This window comes from Octopus bimaculoides, chromosome 2 (genome assembly GCF_046866305.1).
Source record: "Octopus bimaculoides isolate indiv1 chromosome 2, ASM4686630v1, whole genome shotgun sequence".
NCBI classification, from domain to species: Eukaryota; Metazoa; Mollusca; class Cephalopoda; order Octopoda; family Octopodidae; genus Octopus; species Octopus bimaculoides.
The window spans coordinates 122,464,579-122,489,950 of record NC_142929.1 but is presented as its reverse complement, the minus strand read 5'-3'; the positions used below and the strand labels follow the sequence as shown (position 1 = coordinate 122,489,950).

Below are 25,372 nucleotides of genomic sequence, written 5' to 3'. Positions count from 1 at the left end.
ATCGAGTGTATGCATACATGGTTTCAAACTTAATTCCACAGCATAGCACCTCCGGTCAATGTCTTTTACTGCAACCGCAAGTTGGACGAAGCCTTGCGAGTGGACAGAAACTGTTGTAGTTGTAAAAGAGAGAGAGGGGAGAGAGAGGGAGAGAGAGAGAGAGAGAGAGAGAGAGAGAGAGAGAGAGAGAAAGAGAGAGATAGAGAGAGACACAAAGTGTGTCTGTTTTCAGTAAATGCTTTTACCAGCAGTTACACCTTACTCTAATGAATATCTATCCCTTTCAAAAAAAGTAGTGGTTGGATAATGTAAAGTTAGATACGGCATGTCTGAACAAAAAGATAGGATAATAGCTTAACACGCATGACCACTGGCCTGTTTCATGAAGACTGAAAGTTTTATTATCACCAGTATTATCAGGTTACATAGGAAATACCAAAGATAACCCTGGGCAGATTCAAAGCTGTAGCTCTAACTAAAAACAGCCAACATCAGTGACTGAGTTGCACTAGTGGACTACCCTGTTGAGATAAAAATAGCAGCATCAGCACTAAGCAGTGATTAGGGATAAATGAACTTTAGCAAGCTAAAGTATGTCTGACACATCCCGACTTCTAAAGGCAAATTCACTGCAGTTATTGAAGAGAATAAGTTCTTTCCTATGGTAAAAGATGTAGCGCATCTGGGAATCCAATAGGGGGAAGCACTGGGTAGACACAGTGTTTTTGCACCTTTCACCGTTAGAGAGAATAGTTTCTCCATGGTAATTACAATGAGTTTGCTCATAGAAGTTGGGATATGTCACAAACATATTCAACTGAGAGAGAGAGGGGGAGGGGGAGAGAGAGAGAGAGAGAGAGAGAGAGAGACTTTTTTTATGTCTGCTTTCTATGCTGGCATGAATTGGATGGACTATCATAGTTATTTCATATTCTGGTGTACTTGCTCTTCTAGACAGGTTGGAGAACCTTGTCTCTCAGTTTGTTCCATTTTGAACATGGTTTCTGTAGTCTGGTGCCTTTCCAAATGCCTGTCATTACATAGAACACAGTACATTTTATTGTGACACAAATACGAGAGATACCACTTTGTCTCATACATGAATAGAGAGTCCTGTCTACTCTCCATAGTTTCCATACTTTCAAGGCAAAGTGGTGAATAGAAGGGGAGTAGTAGCCGAAAGTATGAAAGTGGAGGAAAAGAACGTATGAGTGAGAGAAAAGTAGGTGAGGTAGAGATAGTGAAAGTGACATGTTAATAGGAAGCAGAAAAAGAAAGTATGCATGTGTGTTCATGCTTGAGTGCTTCTGCATATATTTTAACCAACAGTTCAGCAAGGGCATACTACACTCACTTTCCTTAATTCATCCCCATCATAACCACATTAACCATTAATCCTTGCCTACATTTGAATTTACAATATAAAAAGACATAACTTGAATACCACAAGGTATCTTGTTCAGCTCCCTGCCAATTCTGCCCTTTACTGATTTAGATATGAATATCATCACATTTAATTCTTAAGGCATATCTCATACTTTGTCATGAAATATCATGTGATCAGTCTAAGTCTGGTAAAAGTCTGTCACAAATGGTGCTCCACTGCAGTTTACTGTCAGAAAAATAATAATAATAAAGATGTGGGGGAGGGGGGCAGATAGAGCATGTTTGTGTGAGAGGAAGATTGTGTATGTGATTGAAAAGGAGGAACTGAATAAGTAAATGTGTGTAAGTGAGCATGTATAGGCACAAAAGACTGCATGTGCACGAATGAGAAAGTGTAGGAAAATGAGTAACTGATTGAGTGGTTGAATGTGAGTGCAAATATATATGTGTGTGAAAATGTGTACAAAAGAGCATGGGTGTGTATGTGTAACATAAAAGAGACAGATTATGCATATGAGAGAAAGTGTATAATATAAATGGAAGTGTATGTGTATGAGAAGGCGTGTCATTATGTATGAAGAGAGAAATTGAACAAGTCAATACGTGTGTGTGAGAGAGAAAGAGAGAGAGAGAGAGAAAGAGAGCCTTTCATTCCACCAGACCTAGTTAAAGAAAGACATGACATCAATTAGTAGAGACTTATTTAGAACTTGGTGAAAGTTGGTCCTGGTTAATGTAAAGACTATTTACATCACCAGTGAACTGGTAATTGGACAATATACAAAGTGGTAATACATGGCAAGGGTGTAGACAAGTGGAAAGACCTATACAATAATTTCAAAGACTTAATAGAAATCATAGAAGTTACAGACATTCTTATAATATCTGAAGAAATAATTAAGAGGCATAAGTAATTAAAATATACATTAGTATAAGATGATTTTATTAAGTTCAAGTAATGTCCACACAAACTAGTTTTACTTGACAGAATTCAATACTGAAATTATATTTGATTCTTCCACTTCTTTTTATTATTATTATTATCATTATTATCATCATCACCATTTTACTGTGCCAGAGGAAATGCTTAGCAGCATTTTGTCCATCTTTATGTTCTAAGTTCAAAATCTGTCGAGGTCAACTTCACCTTTCATCCTATCAGAGTCGATAAAATAAATACCAGTTGAGCACTGAGGTTGATGTAATCAAACTATGCCCTCTTTTGAAATTGCTGGCTTTGTGCCAAAATTTGAAACTGTTATTATCATTATTGTTATCAATAATCCTTCCTGCTATAGGAACAAGACTTGAAATTTTGGGGGGAAGGAGCTAGTCATTTACATCAACCCCAGTGCTCAACTGGTACTTATTTTACTGACCACAAAAGGATGAAAGGCATAGTCAACCTCAGCAGAATTTGAGATTATAAATAATAATAATAATGGTTTCAAATTTGGTACAAGGCCAACAATTTTAGGGGAGGCAATTAGTTGATTATTTTGATCCCAGTGCTTAACTGGTACCTTATTTTATCAATCCTGAATGAATGAAAGGCAAAGTAGACTTTGGTAGAAATAATAATAATGAAAATAATAATCCTTTCTACTAAAGGCACAAGAACTGAAATTTGGGGGAGGGGGTTAGTCGATTGTATCGACCTAGTGTTTCACTGGTACTTAATTTATCGACCCTGAAAGGATGAAAGGCAAAGTCGACCTTGGCAAAATCTGAACTCAGAACATAGAATAACAACAACAACAACATTTATATTTGCTTTTTCAATGCTTTTTCAATTTTCAATGCATTACATACGATTTCTTGAAGCATTATTCACTGGCTGGGTGCTCTTCCTGATGCCAACTCTTATTTGTTTTCAAGCAAAGTACCTTATTGCATAATTCTTTGTACTTAATACACAAGCATCACAGCCTGCCTTTTACACTGAGGAAGAACATGTTTATTACCAGAACAAGTACTAACTACCCAAACTTTGACCAAATCTTTCTTATTTTAGCTACTACAGTTCAAAACCTTTTCCTCCAGTGCTAATTATGTCACCTAGGTAACAGAAGCTATAAACTACTTCTAGGGAACCTTCCAGTCATTTGCAAAGAACTATTTCCAATGGCTCTTGGTGCCAATTGTTCCTATGCATCTGCAACATACAAAGTTTGCTTTCTCTATTAGCCTGCCTGTGATTTCACTACACCTCTACTGCATCCATAGTTTGCACAGAGTACAACAGCTGTGCCTTGCACACATATCTGTCAACCTATATGTGTGTGTCAACCTATATATATATATATATATATATATATATAAAGATAAGGGGTGGAAAAAGAAAGCAACAGAGAGTAAATGTTTTCATTATGTGTTTTGTAAATCAAGGGTCAACATGACAATTAACTTTCCACAAAAATATTACTGTAGAGAAATAAATTAAAATCAGAGGCAACTAATTAAGTCATCCTTTTCATTTTAATTACTGTTATACAACATTCATAAATTAATTAGCTGATCTTGAATTTCTATTGTAGCCCAAGAGGCAAGAGGAAGTTTGTGAGTTAAATTCTCCTGAATAATTGACTGGTACACTGGGTCAGAATTTGACCCTCAGAAGATGAATGAATTTGAAAGTGGCCCAATTTGAAACTCAGAATGTCATCCAATATTCTTCCATTTCTGCACAAGTTTTTCATTAGCATCATCATCATCATCCACTCATTTAACGGCCGTTGTGCATGCTGGCATGAGTTGGATGGTTTGGCCAGAGCTGGTAAGCTGGAGAGCTGCACCAGGCTCCCATCTGGTTTGGCATGGTTTCTATGGCTGGATGCACTTCCAAATGCCAACCACTTTATAGTGTGCTGGGTGCTTTTACATGACACTGCACGAGCACTTTTATGTACCACCGGCATGAGTGCCTTTTACGTGGCACCAGCACAAGATTCCTACATGCCAATCCTCTTCACCAGGAGGAATGAACTTGACACTTCTGCTGTAGAGTACAGGACTTCTTGAAACCATTTTATAATTCAATGCTAACTGGTGGAGGCTCTTGAGACCTTTTACAAGCAATACCTTCTTCATATTCTAGAAGAAAAAAAATTTGAGTTTCTTCTTTTAACCCTATAGCATTTAAACTGGCCATATCCAGACTAAATATTCTACATGCTTTAAGTTTAAACCAGCCAGATCTGACCTCTCATTACAATGTAATTCTGAAAATAAACAATTGCATCAGTTGGAATCATAAAGCTACAACACAATACATGATTAATTCAAAACAATTAAAATAAATAAGCGTAACATTTGATAAAGCAATCTAAATGCTAAAGGGCTAATGAAGAAAACAGAAGTCTTAACCCCAACAAGTTGGTGGTGTCTAGGCAGAGAATTAATAGTTCCTATTAAGTTATGCATAACCTAAACAGATCTAACAATAGTCTTCAGTGACATGACAGCATTGCTAATAACTTGTTACATTGCCTCAGAGGCTAGGATGGAATTAGTTACAACTAGCAGAAATACCCGGCTTTGCCCGGGTTAAAGAGAATAATGAAATCTAAAAACGGCGTCTAGACTACGCAACCCTCAACTGTTAGTAGTTACGATACCATATTTCTACCTTAATAACTCTCCAATCCATGCCAGCATGGAACATAGACATTAAGTGGAATGCCAGTCTCTCATCTAGGAGGGCCTTGAAATCAATGTTACCAACTGGGGACTATGTGTGTCGCAGTGATAATAAAAAGACCCAAAGGAGGTCTGCAACGAAATAATTTTACTCAACACTTTGCAAGTGAATCAGTGGAGGCAAAGATGTGTCTCATTTACTTGATAATTTATGCACCACATTGCAGAAATCACAATGTAAGTATATCTGAAAGGGTAGTCTTACACTGTTGTACCGTTGAATTACAAATAATGCTCATCTGTTATTTTTGGGTTAAAATTTCATCAACATCAAAAATATATGAATTTTCATGGGAGTTATGGCCGTTATGCATAGAATATAATTTCCAAATTTCATAAAGATCCGTTTAGTACTTTTGACGTAGTTTTGGATAAGAAAACAAATGACTAATGTGTGTTTGTGTGCATGTGTTTGTGTGTGATGGGTGTATATATGTATAGATATCTGTATGCATGTATATATATGTATATATGTGTACATATTACATGTACATCTATATATATATATACATCTACACATATGTATACATATACATGTATGCATATAGATCTATATCTATATATATATCTTTGCATATACGTGTACATATACATGTATATGTATACATATACATCTCTTTCTCTCTCTCTGAAAGTATCTGTCATTACAGTATCGAAATGTGATTGTTTCAGTTAGTGGAATAACGTGTACATATACATCTATATGTATACATATACATCTCTCCCTCTCTCTTTCTCTCTCTCTCTCTTTCTCTCTCTCTCTCTCTCTCTCTCTCTCTCTCTGTGAAAGTATCTGTCATTACAGTATCGAAATGTGATTGTTTCAGTTAGTAGAATAGTTTCATTTTTAAAGTGAAAGTATTTGACATGAGTGTTTTTGTTTCACTTTTGACACGTAATACTTAAATAGTGGAGGAGATATTATGTTGCCGTGGGCTCGAACTCTGCAAGAAGTTAAATTTTTTTTGACTAAAACACAACTGGAACCCTAAGTAAGGCATCTGTAAAATTTGAATGAAATTGGTTGCGTAGTTCTCGAGTTTTAGGGATTCACACAGACAGACAGACACACATTCTCATTTTTATATATATAGATGGTCACATTTCCTATCAACAGTCACAGATTGATTATGGATATTGTGGCAGCAACTCCAGACAGGTTTCCTTCAGGGGCTGAGGGCCGTGAGTACACACACTCACACAAGTATATGAAAACAAACACTAAAAAGAAACTAAGACACAGTAGTAAGAAGAAGTGTCCCCAATCCATATTGCAATAGAGAAAACATTACTTCCATTTGACATAGTCTGACTTGACAAAAAATATTTTAATTGTTGAGTTGAAAGTAACCTGTGAAGATAAAGTATATGAAAGGAGGAGCCTGATAGCAATGTATCATGCTTCAAAGTAAGGTAAGATGTAGCCATGACCAACCAAGTGGACATGGAAGATAGGAATGATATTAGAGGAGAGATTTAGGAACAAGAGAAGGAAGCAGAAAATGCCTCACTATAGACATGGTACAGGCATTTGAGAGAGAAATATCCAAGCTAAGAGCAAAGAATTAACCTTCAATTAATAGTAAAACAAAATAGTTGTTGCCTGCTTGGAGTGGTTACAGCTGTCCTTGGTTTGGTGTAGTGACTGCATGGATAACTGGGGAGGAGGAAAGCTTGCTACAACGTAGGTCAAAAGAACCAGCACATTCACTAGTAACTCTTGCACCACTCAGAGTTATACTGTCTGAAGCTACCAATATCCTAGTAACCTTCAGTCAATTGCTGATGAAGAGAATACTCCACTGATATATCTTTTGAATGAGAAAATCAAAAGTGCTCTAACATTTCATGGTAATTTCTATAAACCTGGTCAAAGATGGGAACTGCCTAAAGTCTTGGATAACTTCATGAAGAAATCACAATCATACACCCTTCATCTCTCACATGCAAACTCAAATTTGTTTTAAAGTGAGATTTTTTTGTTTACATAACTTTTGTATTGTCTTTATTCTTACTGTATCTATTACATCTGCAGATGTGCATACACACACACTTATGCAAACAGAGCAGATAGAAGTTTAATCAAAGCTAGTTTTGAAGGTATGTTAAAGAGGACAAGATAGACAGACAAGTGGCATAGCTAACAGAGAGTAACACAAGATGTTATGAATTAACTTCCTAGTTTTGGCACAGCTAACACAATGCTATAGATAAACTTCTTTAGTGATTTTACTTTACAGTTCAAAATACTGAAGATCAGTTAAATCAATTGTCCTGTATCACTATTATTTCTATATAACTCCTATACCGTGTTTTGAACTCCAAACAACATAGTATGAAAAAAAATAGCATAAAAATTGGTTTGATACCAAAACACATTACTTAAAACTACTAACCCACTCGGTTCCAAAATAAAAAAAATGTACCTTGAAACAACAAACCCACATTAGTACTAAAACAGCTTAAATCAGCCTACCTCAGTACCAAAACAAACAGCTTAAATTTTAACTAGTTCAATTTGTTGACATACATTTTCACATACCTTTAAAAAATGATTTCTTATTTAGGCTATATGATTTATATGAAAAAGGATGCAACATTCTTGCTTCTCTAAATGACATTAACAATGTTCAAAGTGAAATGGTTTCAAGCATCATCCACTGATTAGTCAGAAGCTAATGTCTGGCTTTTATCTTCTGAATTACCTAGCTCTATACCAATGTTACCCAGGTACACTTGTTCTACCTATTTCTATTGTCATTCTTATTGTTTCTCATTGCCCAAATCCTGCATCAAATATTTTTCCCAATTCTTCCAATCACAAACTGCAATTCAAACACCTGCCAACACTTTTCCAAACACTGGCTTACAGGGTCCTTTAGATGAACGTCAAGCACATCAATCTTCCAATCAACTGGAAGAGTGAAATGGCTAAATGGATATATGATGAACTCTCAGTCTGAGAGCCAAATCCATTGTAGTTGTTTTGTGTTCAAGGAAAGAAACTTTATTCTACACACCCCAATTCATCTGGCTGTCAAGAACAGAAGTACCAGAAATTCAAGGAAGAAGGTACCAATAATAAACTAACATCATATCTAGGAGCTAAGAATTCTTTGTATAGCTTAACATCTCAGAAATCACAGTAGTGTTTCGGTGGTTTATGAGAAAACTGAAGTTCACTCATCCTCAGCACAGCAGATATTGAAAAGCTGAAGAACATGTGATGGCATCAAAGGAAACTGTGTTGGCATTTCTGAGAGTGTAGAGTATTTTATTAATGAATCTAGATTACAGGTCCGCTGTCTGTAATTTTTAGTTTGATGGTATATGGACATTTTTTAGAGTGTAGTGTCTTCTGTAAATGCAGTTTGGATTACAGATACCCTTAGCTAGTTTGGCAAAATGAGTGCAGTCAACACAACAGATAAAGTAGCACTATTACAGGGGAGTACAGGGTGTGCAATATTTATTCACTCAAACATCTCATAACTACTGGGGAATATCAAAAACATACGATGGGCTTCTTTCAGTTTCCATCTACCAAATACACTCACAAGGCTTTGGTTGACCCGAAACTATAGTAGAAGACACTTGCCCAAGGTGCTACGCAATGGGCCTGAACCCGGAACCATCTGGTTGGTAAGCAAGCTACCTACCACACAGCCACTCTTATAGCTGCGTGACAGTTTAAGCAAGTGTCTTCTACTAGTCTCAGGCTGACCAAAGCCTTATGAGTGGATATGGTAGACAGAAACTGAAGGAAACCCACTGTGTATATGTGTGTGTGTCATTTTGTCTGTGTCCCCTACCACTGCTTGACAACTGTAACTTAGTGGTTTGGCAAAAGAGACCAACAGAATAAGTACCATGCTTAAAAAAAGGCATACTGGGGTAAAATATTTATATGTCACTATGTATAACATCATTTCCATGACCGCATGAGTCAGATGAAATTTGTTAGTGTATTTTCTATGGCTGGATGCCCTTCCTGTCACCAACCCCGCTATCAAATGTATCATCTTCACTATCCTGCCATTCCCTGTCAACCTACTCTCTTCTGCACCCCTCTATCTTCTCCAACTTACAGCTCATTAGTCCTCCACCCTTCAATCCTACCCAATTTTTACAGATGCCTCATCATACCCTCATACAATCCTGCAATTTGCCTCACCATAATACAATCCTGCAAACCACCCACCCATTTTCACTCACCTTGAGTCTTTAAGGGTCACCTGAGTATATGACTGCCACTGTCTATCTTTTTGCAGCTAGCTCCTATTGATCATTTCTTTCCATCTCAACTAAGAGTGATTAGTCATGCAGCTCCTCAACAAGAGCCAGCTGACTCCCTCATACTTCAACCCTCGTGTCCATAAAGCCTGCCACCCACCTCTCCTGGAGTTTGTACCCTTTAGACCAGCATGGCGAGCTCACTAGTGCTGTTGGCACGAAAAAAAGCACTCAGCATACGTTGTAAATTGGTTGTTTTTAAAAAGGGCATACAGCCATAGAAAACATGCCAAAGCAGACATTGAAGCACGATGCAATCCTTGCACAAATCGGATCCTCTCAAACCGCCTAACCCATGCAAGCACGGAACATGATCGCTAAATGATGATGGTGATGAAAAATATGTCGTTGCTACAAACAAAATAAAGAGCACTTGCGTGTAATAGTATGTAGGTACTTTTTGAAGTACCTGTACGTAGTGTATACTGACTGACACGATGTCATTTTCCATTTGTTTATTTTATTTCGTTATATTTTTCCGTAACGCAACGAAGCAACAAATATAAATAACGGGAAAGGCAAGAGAGAAATGGCGACTCGCCATGTGAGAAAATTAATTTACAGAAATACCACCGCCCACCTCCTCCTGCAGTAATCGCCACCGCCTCCATGTCTGGCGAAGGATTATTATTACTACCACCATTACTACTGCTACTATTATCATAACCACCACCATTACCACTGATATCAACACTTCTGCTAAGATTACAACTACTATCACCATCATTCCTATTTCAAGGTAGCCACACACCATATTAAGATAGGCGCAACATCCACCCACGCTTTGGGGGCACAGTAACGAAATCAGTTGCGCGTGCGCGCATTTGTGTGTGTAGATAGAGATAGATAGAATTATTTAGATAATCTCGACATGATTTCTTTAGAGTGTATATATATATGGATGTCTTAAATTGTAGAAACAGGTTTCTTCATCAAAGCTGATAATTATATTCTGACTCTTCGACGAGTTCTCCTCGTTTATGTATCTGTTTAGGGCGGCGAGATTGTGTGTGTGTGTGTGTGTGTGTGTATTTATGCGTGCCCGTGCACGCACGTCGTTGTTTGCTTAGCAGGTCAGTACTACAATGTTTACAAACAACTGATGTTAAAAGTGTAACGTAATCATTCTTACTAAATTTAATTAATTAAAAACTATCGAAGTTCAGATTCTAGTGTAATTTCTTATCGTTAATCGTGTAATACTTTCTTTTTCAATTTGCAAAACGATAGTTATGTATCATGCTAAGGCCTATTTTGTTGTTTTCATTCTCAACTAACTACGCTAACCTTGTAGTTGACTCAAATCAGTTTCTTAACCCATATGTTCCAAGTTTTTATAATTGTTAAATTCATTGCCGGGTCATATGAATCTAGTTAGGCTTGGCTAAATGAAGAATATCAAAGTGAAAACTCTTATACATGGAAATGAATAGCTTGAACTAGACGAAACACATGAACATGTGGTTCGGAAAAAAAAACCCGCTTTAATTTGGTTTGTAAATGTATAAAGATAGTCACGGTCTTATAACTGACAATATACTATACAAATTAACTGCATAAGGACCAACGAATTTATGCAATTAAGTAGAAACCACAGTGTGTATGAGTGTGTGTGTGTGTGTGCGTCCACAACTTGCCATTCAACAAAACCACTTACACATTTACTTCACAACTCAATCATATGGTTACTCATGTGAGATTGTGCGTTTATACACACACACACACACATCACTGCTTGTCAGTCCATAAAATAAAGCACCAGTCGAGCACTGGGGTCGTTGTAATTGACTGGTCTTCTCCCCACCAATTTCAAATTCCGCCGGGGTCGGATCGATTAAATAAGTATCAGTTACGCACTGGGTCGATGTAATCGACTTAATCCCTTCCCCAAAATTTGAGGCTTTGTGCTTCCAGTAGAAAGGATTATTATTATTATTATTAAGGCGATAAACTGGCAGAATCGTGAGGACACCGGACAAAGTGCTTAGTAGCCTTTCATCCGTCTTTACGTTCTCAGTTGAAATTCCGCTGAGGTCGACTTGGTCTTTCATTTTTTCGGAGTCGATGAAGTAAATACCATTTGAGCACTGGGGTCGATGTAATCGACTGGCCCCCTCCCCAAAATTTTTCAGACCTTATACCTATAGTAAAAAGGATAATTAAGGCAGCGAGTTGACAACCGTTTGAGCGTCAGACAAAATGTTAAACGGCATTTCTTCTGCTTCTTCGGGTTCTGAGTTCAAATTCCGTTGACTGTGCCTTTCATCCGTTCAGAGATCGATAAAATAAGTATCAGTTGAACACTAGCGTCCATATAATCGACTTAACCCTCCCCTAAAATTGCTGGCCTTGTACCAAAAGTTGAAACCATTGGTCTAAACTTTTGATCTATATTTTCCTCTCTCCCCCATACTATATTCGTGTATGTATGCTTTTGCGAGAGTGTGTAAATGTATTTAGTTCAATCGGAACACTTTGGGTGGAGCGTGACCTTGATGATCTTCCTTTCTATTTTCTTATCTTTTACTTGTTTCAGTTATTCGACTGCGACCATGCTGGGGCACCGCCTTGAGGAATTTTAATCGAATGAATTGACCCCAATCGACCCTAGTACTTAATTTTTGTTATTTATTCTATTCGTTCTTTTCCCGACCCGCGAAGCTAAGGATACATAAATACACCAACATCGGTTGTCAAGCGGTGGTGGAGAAAAATCAGACACACACACACATATATACATATATACGACGGTCTTCTTTCAGCTTCCGTCCACCAAATTCACTAACAAGGCTTTGGTCGGTCCGAGGCTATAGTAGAAGACAATCAAGGTGCTACGCAGTGGGACTGAATCCGGAACTATGTGATTGGGAAGCGAACTTCTTATCACACAGCCATTACTGCACCTATAAAAAGATAGCTCATCCCTGGCTGGGCTCGAACCACCCCTCTTTCGGTTAACAGCCGAACGCGCTAACAGATTGTGCCCCACAGAGACAGTTGCTTATTATGTCCCAATTGTACTTATTTTGCACACTGGTGTATATAAGGGCCAGCATATTTGTGTTGTATGTTTTGCCAATAATGCTGACGAAGGATGACGGCTGCAACATTGTCGCGCAACAGGGCCATTACGTAATTTAACGATGACCAGCATTCTGAAACACGTGTACATTATATAAAGCATAAATACACGTGTTTCTTTTCTATACGACGCGCGTACTCCAAATACTAGACTATCTGGAGCTATAAAGGTTGTCATAGGAATAAAGTGTGTGTGTGTAATCCAAACCTTTTGGATTATACATACACATAAGCTTCATTAAATGTAAAGTATTAAACTAGAAGACATACCAAGTGTAACTGAGTTACAAAAAGTGCATTATACTTTTTTACGTATGTATGCAAACTTTAACCGGGTTTCTACAAGTATTTTTTTTTTTACCTCGACTGCTTTGTTTTGCTGCATTCTAGGTGCACTATTTTTAACTCACTTAAAGCTAGTATTCTTACCATAGTTTAATGCTCTATATTTAACTAAGCCTCGATTAACGTGTGTTTTACGACTGTCTGTGTATGTGTAAATATATATATATATATATATATATATATCATTGTAAAGTTTCAGTCGTTTAAACTCGGGGGGGGGGGGGATTGGAACAGCCCCCCCCCACCTCCGCCACCTTTTCATCTACAACAGTAGTACCCATACAGGGCAGTGACACATGTACACATACAATGATATTACTACAAATTATGACTCACAACTACCCAGTACTGAACTTACACTAGTTGCCTGTCGGTGGTGGTATGTAGTGAGTTTAAACAATTACAGCAATTACGAGTCATACCACTGCTGCTGCTGCTATTACTTCATTCAGCACTACTACTACTACTACTACTACAACAGCCACGGCTTTCCGCTGAAATTATTACATAATATATAAATAGACTGGGAAAACCTATATGGATTATGGAGAGAACACACATTCGAAGCGCCTTATAAAATGTAAGCTTGAAGGAGGATGTGTGGTGATAGTGCCCATAGAGGCTTGGATCCATTAATACTACCTATATGGAGAAGTAATAGCATTAGATAGGTAGAAACGACTGGAATTTTAAATGTCCACTTCAAACTTTTATAGATTAGTTGAAGAGATATGCAGCTCTAGGATAAAACACGCACACACATACACAAACGTAGTGTGTGGATATTATATAAATCAAAATAAAGTTACACATGCACCTACATAACAGTCTAAAAATGTTATTCACTACAAAATATAAACAAACTATGAGATAACCGACATAGTGCATACGTGTGATGGGACTGAAGTACAGATTACACTGCCAGGCGTGAGCCTTATTTGGTCAACACAACAAACAAAAATCACTAGCGGTGCGACGGAACCTCTATATGGTTACCTGACCTGCTAGATATAACAGTGAAATTTCCTTGAAATCACTCTCGATTATCTTTAAAACAAAACGGAACACATTAGATAGTGAAAAGGAAAAGATCCATGTTATCCTAGATACTGTGTCGGAAAAGATAACTTCACACGAGTTGATTTGAGATTAAACAAAAGAAGCGGTTCAAGTTATGGTAAGGCATCAGTATCACAATATCATCTACAAATTGTTATTCATATATCCGAAATAAGTACATGAATAACAGATTTTTATAAAAATGGTTCATCCGAATTGTAGAGAGCAGCTCAAGAAGTGGTAATCCACTCCTCTCTCTTGCAAGAGCAATACGTATGCATGTTTGATTACCCCGTCAGGTGAAACGAAGTATAAGCCAAATTTGAAAATAGGATATTACGTTAAGTATCGAGTCTCCCCATCAATAAATGTATTGTTATTCCTGAAATTATTTAAACTAATAACCATAAATAAACAATAAACACGCATGCACACGTGTATATAAACACGCGCACGCGCGCACACATTAAATCTATATGCGAAGGGGTGCTGAAAAGTTCCTGGCTTTAATGGTGTCGCAAAAGGCCTAGTTGGAGGCCCAACCTTCTGAGTTCTTTTTACAGGGCTTAGAAAAACTGAAAGACTACTGCAATAACTGTGTGAATCTGAGAGTGAAATATGTTGAGTAAAATCATAATTAACTGATCCGCCTGAATTTTCTTTTACCCAAAGCAAGCAAGTTTTCAGCACTCCCTCGTATATGGCTCATTCTTAACAATACCCTGCCATCTATTCATGTTTTCCACATACGACTTTTAAGAGCTGCCAGTCATCATTCCTTCTGTCAAGTCATTTCCTACTAACATTCGCACCTACCATCAACAACCCACTATATTTGTTTGCCACACATTCACTCTCACGTCTCGAACTCTATCACCTCGATCTAACTCCACACTCCTTGCAATCATTACGTACCCACCTCCATCTTTTATCTCCACATCTTTCATCCCTTCAAATCTGCGGTAATTTTTCAGATTAACACCCGCACGATCTTCACTAGGGTGTTAGGGTTAGGGTTTTAGGGTCAGGGACGGAATTCCCTAACCCAAACCCTAAAACCCTAACCCCAAAACCCTAGTGAAGATCGTGCGGGTGTTAATCTGAAAAATTACCAAATCTGCTGTATTATGCTGCTGTTCTACACCATTTCTGTACTGCCAGTCATCACTTCCTCTCTCCTGTGCCACTATCTCTAAACAACTTACATTCTCTTCAGACACTCTTGCAACCTTTACCCACCCACCCTTCCTCACACTCTCTTTCATCCACCTTCTTGTGGCATTCTAACACCATATCACCACCATCTTTATCACTTTGTATCCATTCCAATCATCCCGCCCTATCTATATATAAAGCAGGATAGCCATGTATTTCCCCTACAACCCATTCCTGTTCCCTCTATTATCCTTTAACATAAAGCCATTTCTTTCTTTACTATATGTCCAAACAATCAAAAGGATTAGGGCACCTACCAGTCAAAATCATACCAAAACTGAAACACAGGAGCAAGACAATGTCCTCTAACCTGGTGAACCTTATCAAATTGTCCAATTCAGCATGGAGAGCTGAAATGAAACAATGATATGCACAGACACTCACAAGGATATGTGAGATATCATCATCACTGGGCGTTAAACAATATGTCACAAGTCCATATAGTGGACTATATGTATGCACAGATACACATACATATATCTGTATGTATACATGCATACACACACACAGATATACTCAAAAAGACATATTTCCACATATCCACATGCATAAATACATACATCATCGTTTAATGCCCACTTTCCATGCTAGCATAGGTTGGATGGTTTGACATAGAGCTGGTTGTCCAGACTCCAACTGTCTATTGTGGCATGGTTTCTATGGTTGGATGCCCTTTCTAACACCAACCACTTAACAGAGTGTGCATTTTACATGCCACCGGCATGGGTGTGTTTACGCAGCACTGGTATGGGTACATCTGTGCAGCACTGGCATGGATGCTTTTATGTGGTACCGGCACCTAAAAGAACAAGACTGTATGTAAGGAAGACAGCAATTTTAATTAGCTTGATGCATCTTATCAAGTCCAGCAAATTGCCACATTTCCTGGTTCCTTGTCATTTCTTCAATGAGGCCCAGCATCCAAAGATCTTTTCTCATCACTTCATCTCATATCTTCCTGAGTCTACCCCTTCCACAGGTACCCTCCATACACACACACACATATATATATATACTGGTTGGTGTTAGGAAGGGCATCCAGCTGTAGAAACTCTGCCAAATCAGATTGGAGCCTGGTGTAGCCATCTGGTTTCACCAGTCCTCAGTCAAAACGTCCAACCCATGCTAGCATGGAAAGCGGACGTTAAACTGCGATGATGATGATATATATATATATATATATATATATATATATAAATGCATTATGTAAACACATACATATATGTAAATAAATATGTTTGTATATGAATGTATATGTAAATACACTTTTGCACAGGTAATATGCTCTCATCACAGACAGTACCTACTCATATATAGTAAAAAGTCTATCAAAAAGTCTGACTGCTTCCTATGTATTGATGCCAGACATATGGCCTTCTTCCAGAGGTAAATTTTCCAAGAATGGGACACCACATAGATCTTTATTTTATTGCCAACAACTCACTCTGGGGAATATGCCACCACCAACATGGAATCACTAGACATTTCTGTCCTATACTTATCTTTCTAGTTGTTGGTGCTGCTTTTGTTTAGACCCTCCATGCCACCTGATTGATAAGGATGTGCTAGAGCTGTAACCACTGGATCAGAGCTGAAGTGATTTGGTTGTTATTTTTTGGAAGTTGTGTGACCACATAAACACTCCCTATTTGGCTAATTTTCAGTAAAACCTACTCCTCATACAGTGCAACATTAGTTTTTGATATTAGGAACTTCTTGAATACTGAAATCTCTTTTGTTTTGAGAATTAAATGTTGCTGTGGTTGGATTTCACTGGCAATGCCTGAATTTTGATGGTTATTTATAGCAGATTGAATGCCTTTGTTGTCTTGTTTTCATTTTATTTATTAGTTATTTTGAGAAATCTGTTTTAGTTTAGCAACTGTCTGGTGATCTTTGATGGTGGTTTGTTAAGAGAGTGAAGACCTCAACTGTCTTCAAGCTCAGATTTAGTGAGTTCTTCAGTAAATTCATTCTTATCTTCATGAACCTACGAACTCTCTCATTATTCTACATATGTGTTTCAGATAATTTAACTGACTTAATAAAGTGTTAAAAATCTTCACTGAAACTTTCCATTAGGGTTGTTCCTATTCATTCATATGAATACTGAGTCCAATTTGAGTGGGGTTTATCACATTGTTTATTCCTGTATCTTTTGGTATGTGAAGAATGAGGAGAGTTCAGAAAAACAGCCCACTTAATAATTCTTCCTAATTTTGGGAAAAGGTAGGAAATTTTGATGAGAAGGGGTAAGTCTATAACATCAACCCCAATACTTGATTGATACTTTATTTTATTGAATCTGAAAGAATAAAAGCAAAAGTGAACTTGGTGGGATTTGAACTCAGAATATAAAGAACCAGTAAAAAAACACACTAAAGCATAACGTCAGCAATTTTGAGTAGTGAGAGAGGTTAGTCAATACAGACTTCAATACTTGACAGGTACTTTATCAAACCCAAAAGGATAACAGGCAGACCTAGATGCAGTTTGAAGTGGTAATTTCAAATATAGGGCATAAGCCCTCAAATTTATGGGAGGGATTTAGGAGTGTATGTATGTACATATGTATGTATGTATGCATGCATGCATGTGTGTGTGTATATATATATATATATATATATATATATATATATATATTGATGTTGTTTCCTAAGACAGGCATAAGGTTACATATTTATGGGTGGGATCGTCGATTAAATCAACATTATGGTGATGAAAAGCAAGATTTGAACTCAAATCAAAGTAATTAGTTCAACCGTTTTTGCCACTCCACCGCATTGCGGGTGGGGGGGAGATTCTACAGAAATTGCTAAAAAAAAAAAAAATTAGTGAGACAGCACTAGAGTAAAAAGTGAGTTTTTCCAATGATCACAAGACGTAGTAGAACTGTGGGAGAGTACTGGCAGTAGGAAGTGATAGAAGAGAGGCGATTTGTATTCACTTATGTAACCATGGAGAGAGAGATAGGGTGGAGATGTCTAGACGAGAAAGTAGCGGGTAGAATATGAATACGCTGAGAAAAGGAGATAATGTATAGAGAAATAGAGGGAGGATAGAGATGATGTAGAAGAGAGAAATATATAGATGCGTGGAAGATAATGTGAGATATAGAAATATTGTCGAAATGATAGACTGATTAAAGAGACAGAGCTGTCTGGTCTTGCAAGAAGCTGCTGCTGTTGCTGCTATGGTAACCGACGTCTCAATGATACGACCGCCCAGGAATTCCTCCCTACGCTCTCTCTACACACACCCACACACGGACCAAAGTGGTGTTCGTAGCATGCTGATATTGGCGGTCACAGGACTCTCTCTTTCTCTTTCTCTCTCTCACACACACACACACATCTACTTGTTGAGTCACACGTCACACACATATGTACGTATACATAAACAGTGTTTCACATGTGCGCTGAGTCACACACACATGATATATCAGTATGCTTTTTATCAGACATCATACAACGATCAACACACATATTCACACACACCCATTCGCCTAACCTTTTCAACACACACACACATCTATATATATATAGTGTACATGTATATGTATTACCCATGCTCAGCACAATTCGTGGGCTACAGTTACCTGGTACAAAGATGCCAGAGTTGATTAATAAAAATATGCGCACAGTTTTCGTGAAACCAAACTACGGATCGTTTCGGCCTGACACAGCATGAAAAACTACATACGTGCAGAAATTTTCAAACCCATCGAACCTGTGTCAAACTGAAAAGATTCCGAGTTTTTAGTCTTCGCCTACAACCCCCACCCAACACACAAATATGTATGTATGTATGTATATGTGCGTATATATATATATATATATATGTAGAAGGTTGAAAAGGAACACACGAGTTGATATATATGGAAAAAAAAGTCAAGGTAGAAAATGCCAAAATAATTTTATAAAAAATATTTCAGTACCAGTTTCGGTCATTGAAACTTTTTCAACTGTAAGTATGGAAAACAATTAAATTTTGGAAAAATTAAAAGAAAAGTTTTTTAAAAGAATATTTGCATAGTATTTAAATAACAAGAGGCATTTTCCTTGTTTCTGCCTGTCTTTGGTTCGAACCCACAAGAGTAAACAAGAGAGACACAGACAGCCAGAAACAAGAAAAATGCCTCTTGTATTTGAATACTATGCAAATATTCTTTTAATTTTTCCCAAATTAATTGTTTTCCATGCTTACTGTTGAAAAAGTCTCAATGACTGAAACCGATACTGAAATGTTTTTTATAAAATCATTTTAGCATTTTCTACCTTGACTTTTTTTCCATATATATATATATATAATATATCTTTCCGACGAAGGGCTACGCCCGAAACGTCATACACTCTCTCTTTCCTTTCCTGAGCGTCCAATAATACTATCCATATCACGTCCTCACTTTGTTGTTTTTTTGTTATTGTTTTTTTAAAACTATATATATATATATATATATATATATATATATATATATAGTCTAAGAGTCCTTAAGGCAGAAAAAAATGCACTCGTATATCTGTCAATAGAGAGGGTATATTATATATTTATGGACTAGCAAGAGAACGAGGGACTAGTAGAAATAGCAGTCAAATTTCCTTCAAATCATACGCAATCTTAAAATAAAAAAGGAAGATCAATGTTGGTTAAAGTAGTCCCAGATACACTACTACTGAGAAAAAAAAGACGGGCAGTCATGGGATGCGTGCCTTAGAATCTCAATGGGCAAACCTAGGATCTAAGCTTAGTTGTGTTCGGTCAGAGCAGATTTAGTTCTACAACAACAAAATTATATGTAATGCAAATATTTCATCATATCAAACGCTCCAAAATTAGTTAGCAGCTTTTAATTTGAGCCACGTTTCATCAACGCACAAATCAAAGACTGACGCCCCCACTCCCAATGCGTTTCGAAGTGTTATATAATAAATAAATAAAATAGATTCTATAAACATTATCACGTGTCTCGCGCCTGATGACAATATTTAGCAGTAGGAATAACCTAAGCCCACTCAACTGCACACATACAAACGTCCCCTAGAACTCAATAAATCCCTCTCCCACAATAAGCCCCGTCACTACTGATATACGTAATGTAAACATTACAACTTCGGGATGATAGGAGGTTGAGGAGGCATATAACTACAATTTCTGTCTCAAGCTATAGACACAAATTGTGATAAAAAAAACATTAGTCAGTGAGAGTTTAACTACACAAAGTAAGTTCGATTTACACGTAGGTTTCAATATTTCTTTTCTTCCTGTTTCTTTCGGGAAGATTTTTTATTTTGCTTTTGTACTTATTCCTTAGCTCCAATGAGCTGTAACTGTGACCACTGCGGCATTTTTTTCCCCGACAGTATCAGACAACATAATATCCAATTTGTAAGGGAGATCTGGACGGTTTTTTCTTTAAACCAAACGAATAATTTAAATGTGAATTCGTCAATAATGCAACGTAGCTGTGTTATTTTGATGGGTAATCGGTTTGCTCTAAGGTTATTAATCTGTTCTTGTTGAATCGAGGATATTTGGAAACTCACAGGAACTGGATCCAAGCCGAGTTAATTCTGATCCTCGGAAATACTTGCAGTAAACACGCAATCAATTTTTCCCGGTCTCAAATGTACTCTTAGCTATTTCATTTCTCGAAAATACGCAACTTAAAAAAAAATCATTTATATGTATCTAACGTGGGTATATCTCATTAATTTGCTCTATTATCAAGTACGATGACTAAAGCTTCGTATATGTGCCTAACAGGGAAAACATTTCCAGATCAATGCTCCAGTGACACAGTCATTGCTAAATATAACCTCATTGTGACATCTTACTGCAGTAAAAATCTTCCTTAATGTTACCTCTTGTGCAGGAAGGATCTCTTTTCGATATTAATCTACTATTATTCCATATTGACCTACTGTAGCACAGACTTTACATAATGTTAACATACTTAGTCTAAACATAGGTCAGTGACCCAGTGAAAGCAAAAACTTACATAGTATGACACAAACCTTACTCTATAGTAAAAAAAAAAAAAATTCTACCAATAACGTGGAGATCGATTTCTTCCGGCACAATTTTTCAGATGTTAGAAAATAACTAATTCTGAAACTGAACCCCAATATTGCTGAGAGTTACTCTTTATCATATAGTTCGCACTGGTGAGCAAACTTCTGCTCAAATGCGTTCCAACCAGGACCACACTATCTTTATTTAGGCACAGTACATCCAATATGTCATACCGTTTTTTAAGATAGTAGGTTTGATCCCAGTGAAATTTTGCTACTATTTTAGGAAATCGATTGACCACTTAGAGTTCCCTCGTTGACAATACATAAATGACCTGAATGAATTTTATTAAAGTTATGTATCAAGTCAAATATTAATGATTATTACAACACTAAAAATTAAAGCAAAATAAAGTTGGTCTCGGGAAACAATATTGTGTAAGAAAGAACAACAAAGATGAGTTGGTAGCATCGTGTTCAATCAACACACGTGTGTATACATATACATATATGTGCGTGCATTGTTTGTGTTTATACACACACATACGTAGAGGAATACACTCATATAAGCATACTAGTCATACGAAACATTACACACATAAGGTCATGGGCCAACAGGTCTTGAGGATCTGACGATACGCCATAAAGCTAAACCCGTTATGGACAGGAAACCTAAGGTACTCTCATAAACCGGCCTTCCCCAATTTATATATATATATATATATATATATATATACATATACATATAAGGGCTGGGGGAGAGTAGCTGTAGTGAAAGAACAGACATGCGTCAAATAATCAATCCGAACAGATGAAAAAAAGAAAAACAATTTGGTTGTTTTCATTGCAAAATGTTCTACTTACGGTTTTTTTGGCTCCGGAATTGTAGGTTTACTGTTGTAATTTCTGGCCCTTTTACTCTGGAATAACCTATTGAGGAAGGGCATGTTGTGATTGTGAATTGGTGTCGTTAGGAACGTACAAGAGGTGTGTATATAAAGGGAAAATAATAGATGGGCGAACCAGCTATTGTACTATAGTTATTGATATATATATATATATACGTTGTTGATGTGTGGATGTTGTTTGCTTGCTGCTTGTGTTTTTGTTATGGCGGTGAAACTGGAGTCATATCCGTGTGGTGTAGTGTATATTTAAAAAGATATATATGTGTGTGTGTATGAGAGGAAATATGAATAACAGTAGCAAAGAGCAGGGGTTAGAAAACTAGTACTGATAACAGTAGTAAAGAGTGGTGGGGAAGGCAAGAAAACTAGTACTAGTTTCTAATAACAGTTACTACAGTGTTTGATAAGCCAGCTCTGTGGTCGTTGATTGTAAAGTGCACTGTCTCTGTTTTTCCCCGTTGGAAATGTTGATGGTGTTATTCCACAAAAACAAATAGATAGTTAGAAAACTGAGTGTGGAGGGGTGAAGTACTTAGAGAATGTAGTACCGACAAACTGCGGTTTACACATAAGAATGAAGACAAACTAAGAGAGAGATATGCGGATGTCGTAGTGAAGCAATAGAAGAAAAACAAAACAAACCAGCCATGTCTGAATTACAAGACTAACAGTTGGAGGAGGAGGAGTAGATACGGAGGGGGGGAAGAGGAGATAAAAGTGATGAAAGAGAGAAACAACAAATGAGAAAGAAAGTGGAAATAAGAAATATAGAGAAACTCTGACAGAGTGTGAGTGAGAGTAAAACCGAAAAATACATAAATGTGAAAGAGGGTGTAGAAAAGAGAGTGAGGGAGAGTGAACGCGCGCAACGACGGTCGGTGATCATGTGATTTAGTAGACCTCGCTGATTGGTGCTAGTAAAACGTCTTACTATTGAGTAGATGTCAACAGCAGTGATTGAATGGCGTTGTTTCATTGGTCCATTTCACTGGTGCTATTGTATGTATTTGTCTTGCTCTGTCAAAAGCGATTACTTTTTTTTTCCGATGGTGATCGCTTCTAAGTCCTGCTGCCATACTTCCCGCTTTGGATTCACAACTAGAATATTGCATACACTAAATGCTTTTGGGAAGTGTATGTAATAAATACACTCTTCTCGTGTATCTATACATACACATATATTTAACTCACTGGAATGTAATATCTTTTCACATATACAAAGATAATCGACACCTGCAAAAGAAAAAAGCATACGCTTTTAAGTACGTACATAAATGCACATAATTCATTTCTTTTACGTACATAGACATAACATGTGTAAATATATGTTTTATATGCATACACACACACGACACGCATGTCACTCAAAAGCGTGTATTTCACTAAGTGCTTGTATCCGTTCAGGCTCGTGTATACAATTGACACATGTACATATTTATGCATACACCTGGTGTGGAGATGTTTTTAACAGCTAAGCGCCTGAGTGACTTTGTGTGTGTGTGTATATATATATATATATATATATATATATATGCATGTGTATAAATCGGGGTTCACTCGTGGTATATTTGTCACATTTTAGTTTCACCTAAAAAGGCTAAAGGTGGAGAAGGACATAATTGATGTTAGGAAATGCCTCAATTTTATATTTGATTTATTATCAATTTATATTTTAGGAAAGAGAACAATTTCTGGGTACTACTAAAGCAGCGCGGACCCGAACGCGCAGTCGCGCGTCCGCGCTAGCTAGTCGTGAGTGGTCGATCCTAACCCTAACCCTAACCCTAAACACGTATTCATTTGCACACGCGGGTTAGGGATAGGGTTAGGGTTTATGGTTAGGGTTAGGATCGACCACTCAAGACTAGCTAGCGCGGACGCGCGACTGCGCGTTCGGGTCCGCTCTGCTTTAGTAGTACCCAATTTCTGTTTATCTTTACCCTTTATTCTAGTGGGTGACAATAAACGGACATTATCATAGGAATTTGACACTAGCACTGATATTGCCATTAATTTTAAGGGAGGGAGCAGTTTTATATATATCGGCTACATATTTTATTGGCAATATAATGATGAAAGGCAAAATCGACTCCGGGAACCCAACATTAAAAATGATATCTAAAATTGGTACGAAGTTAATCTATTTTAAGAAATGGGAACAGACTATTAAATCGCCTTCAGTACTTTACCTATACAGGAATAAAAGGCATTCGGTTTTGGTATATTTCAGATAATAAAGGGAGACTACACACTCTAAAACATTCTATGGCATTGCCAATTCTGCTCTCCACCGTTGTTGAAAGACTATTGTACACACTGAAAGGTGTTTTTGAGAATTCTCTTCATATAGTAATTTTGTGGATTCAGCACACGATGTCTATGCTGTGGGTAGAGAATGTGTGTGGAAAGTGAGTGAAAAGTGGTATTTCTATAGCAGTGGGAATTGTTTGAGACGGTTGCAAACAGGTCGTTAATGTCCAGGAGGAAAATTGTTAGAGACATGACCAAACTTTGTGGAACATTACAGTTGATGGAGAATGAGTCAAAGGGAATCCTGTCAGCACATGATGCGACCTGACAGGATTGCTTCTAATCCAAGAGATGCACTACAGATGAAACATGCTAGGGCAACTTGGAATACTCTAATGCCAAATAAGTCAAAGTAATTGCTGTCAAATGCTTCAAGTTAGACCCATATTGCTCTCAAATATGAGACGAAGCTAATACTATACACACAAACGTCTTACACCATATCTAAAAGAAGACAATCCGATAGATAATGTTTTACGTATGACCCACAGACGTGCTATATCATCACATTGCCTATTCTGTCTATATTACAGTGGCTTCTACTCCTTGGAACTAGCTAGCTGAATATCACACTTAGCTGACACATTTCTCTTACTATATCCCACACTCGAGGCCTGCAGTAACCATTTCTACCCAATTCTATCTTTCCATGCGAGCTTTCTCTATCTGCACTAGCTCCGAGTTATCCATGATGAATGGCGTCCCAGCCATAACCATGACAATGGGTTTCTTTTTCCTGGTTATCCAATATACCCTTCTATTTTTGAAGATAGAAGAGTGTTATATGAGGAAGACGTGTTATTTTTAGCCGGTTGAGCAACCCCGTAGAGGTTCCGTTGTATAATTTGTTCTTACAAACACTTCTATGTGTTACTCATCCTGCTAGAAATAACAACCATACTTTCCATAAATCACATCTTAAAGGACATTCAATAATCATCATTGTTTAACGTACGTTTTCCATGCTGGCATAGGTTGGACAGTTTGACAGGAGCTGTCTAAGCTTCAGTTGTCAGTTTTGGCATGGTTTCCATGGCTGGATGCTCTTCCTAAAGCCAACCACTT

At 37.3% G+C, this 25,372-nt stretch overlaps 1 protein-coding gene across 2 annotated transcripts in view; it reads right to left on the bottom strand.

Moving 5' to 3' along the window:
- LOC106874084 (folliculin-interacting protein 2) overlaps positions 1–23,498 on the bottom strand; it is an 80,504-nt gene extending 57,006 nt beyond the window's left edge. The window contains exon 1 of one of the 2 annotated variants that reach the window (XM_014921679.3): positions 21,954–23,498. In XM_014921679.3, coding sequence (XP_014777165.1) covers positions 21,954–22,036 — 83 coding nt within the window. In that variant the 5' untranslated portion in view covers positions 22,037–23,498. The remainder of the gene's footprint in view (positions 1–21,953) is intronic. The other variant, XM_014921680.3, reaches the window with a different exon arrangement.
- Positions 23,499–25,372: the final 1,874 nt, after the last annotated feature.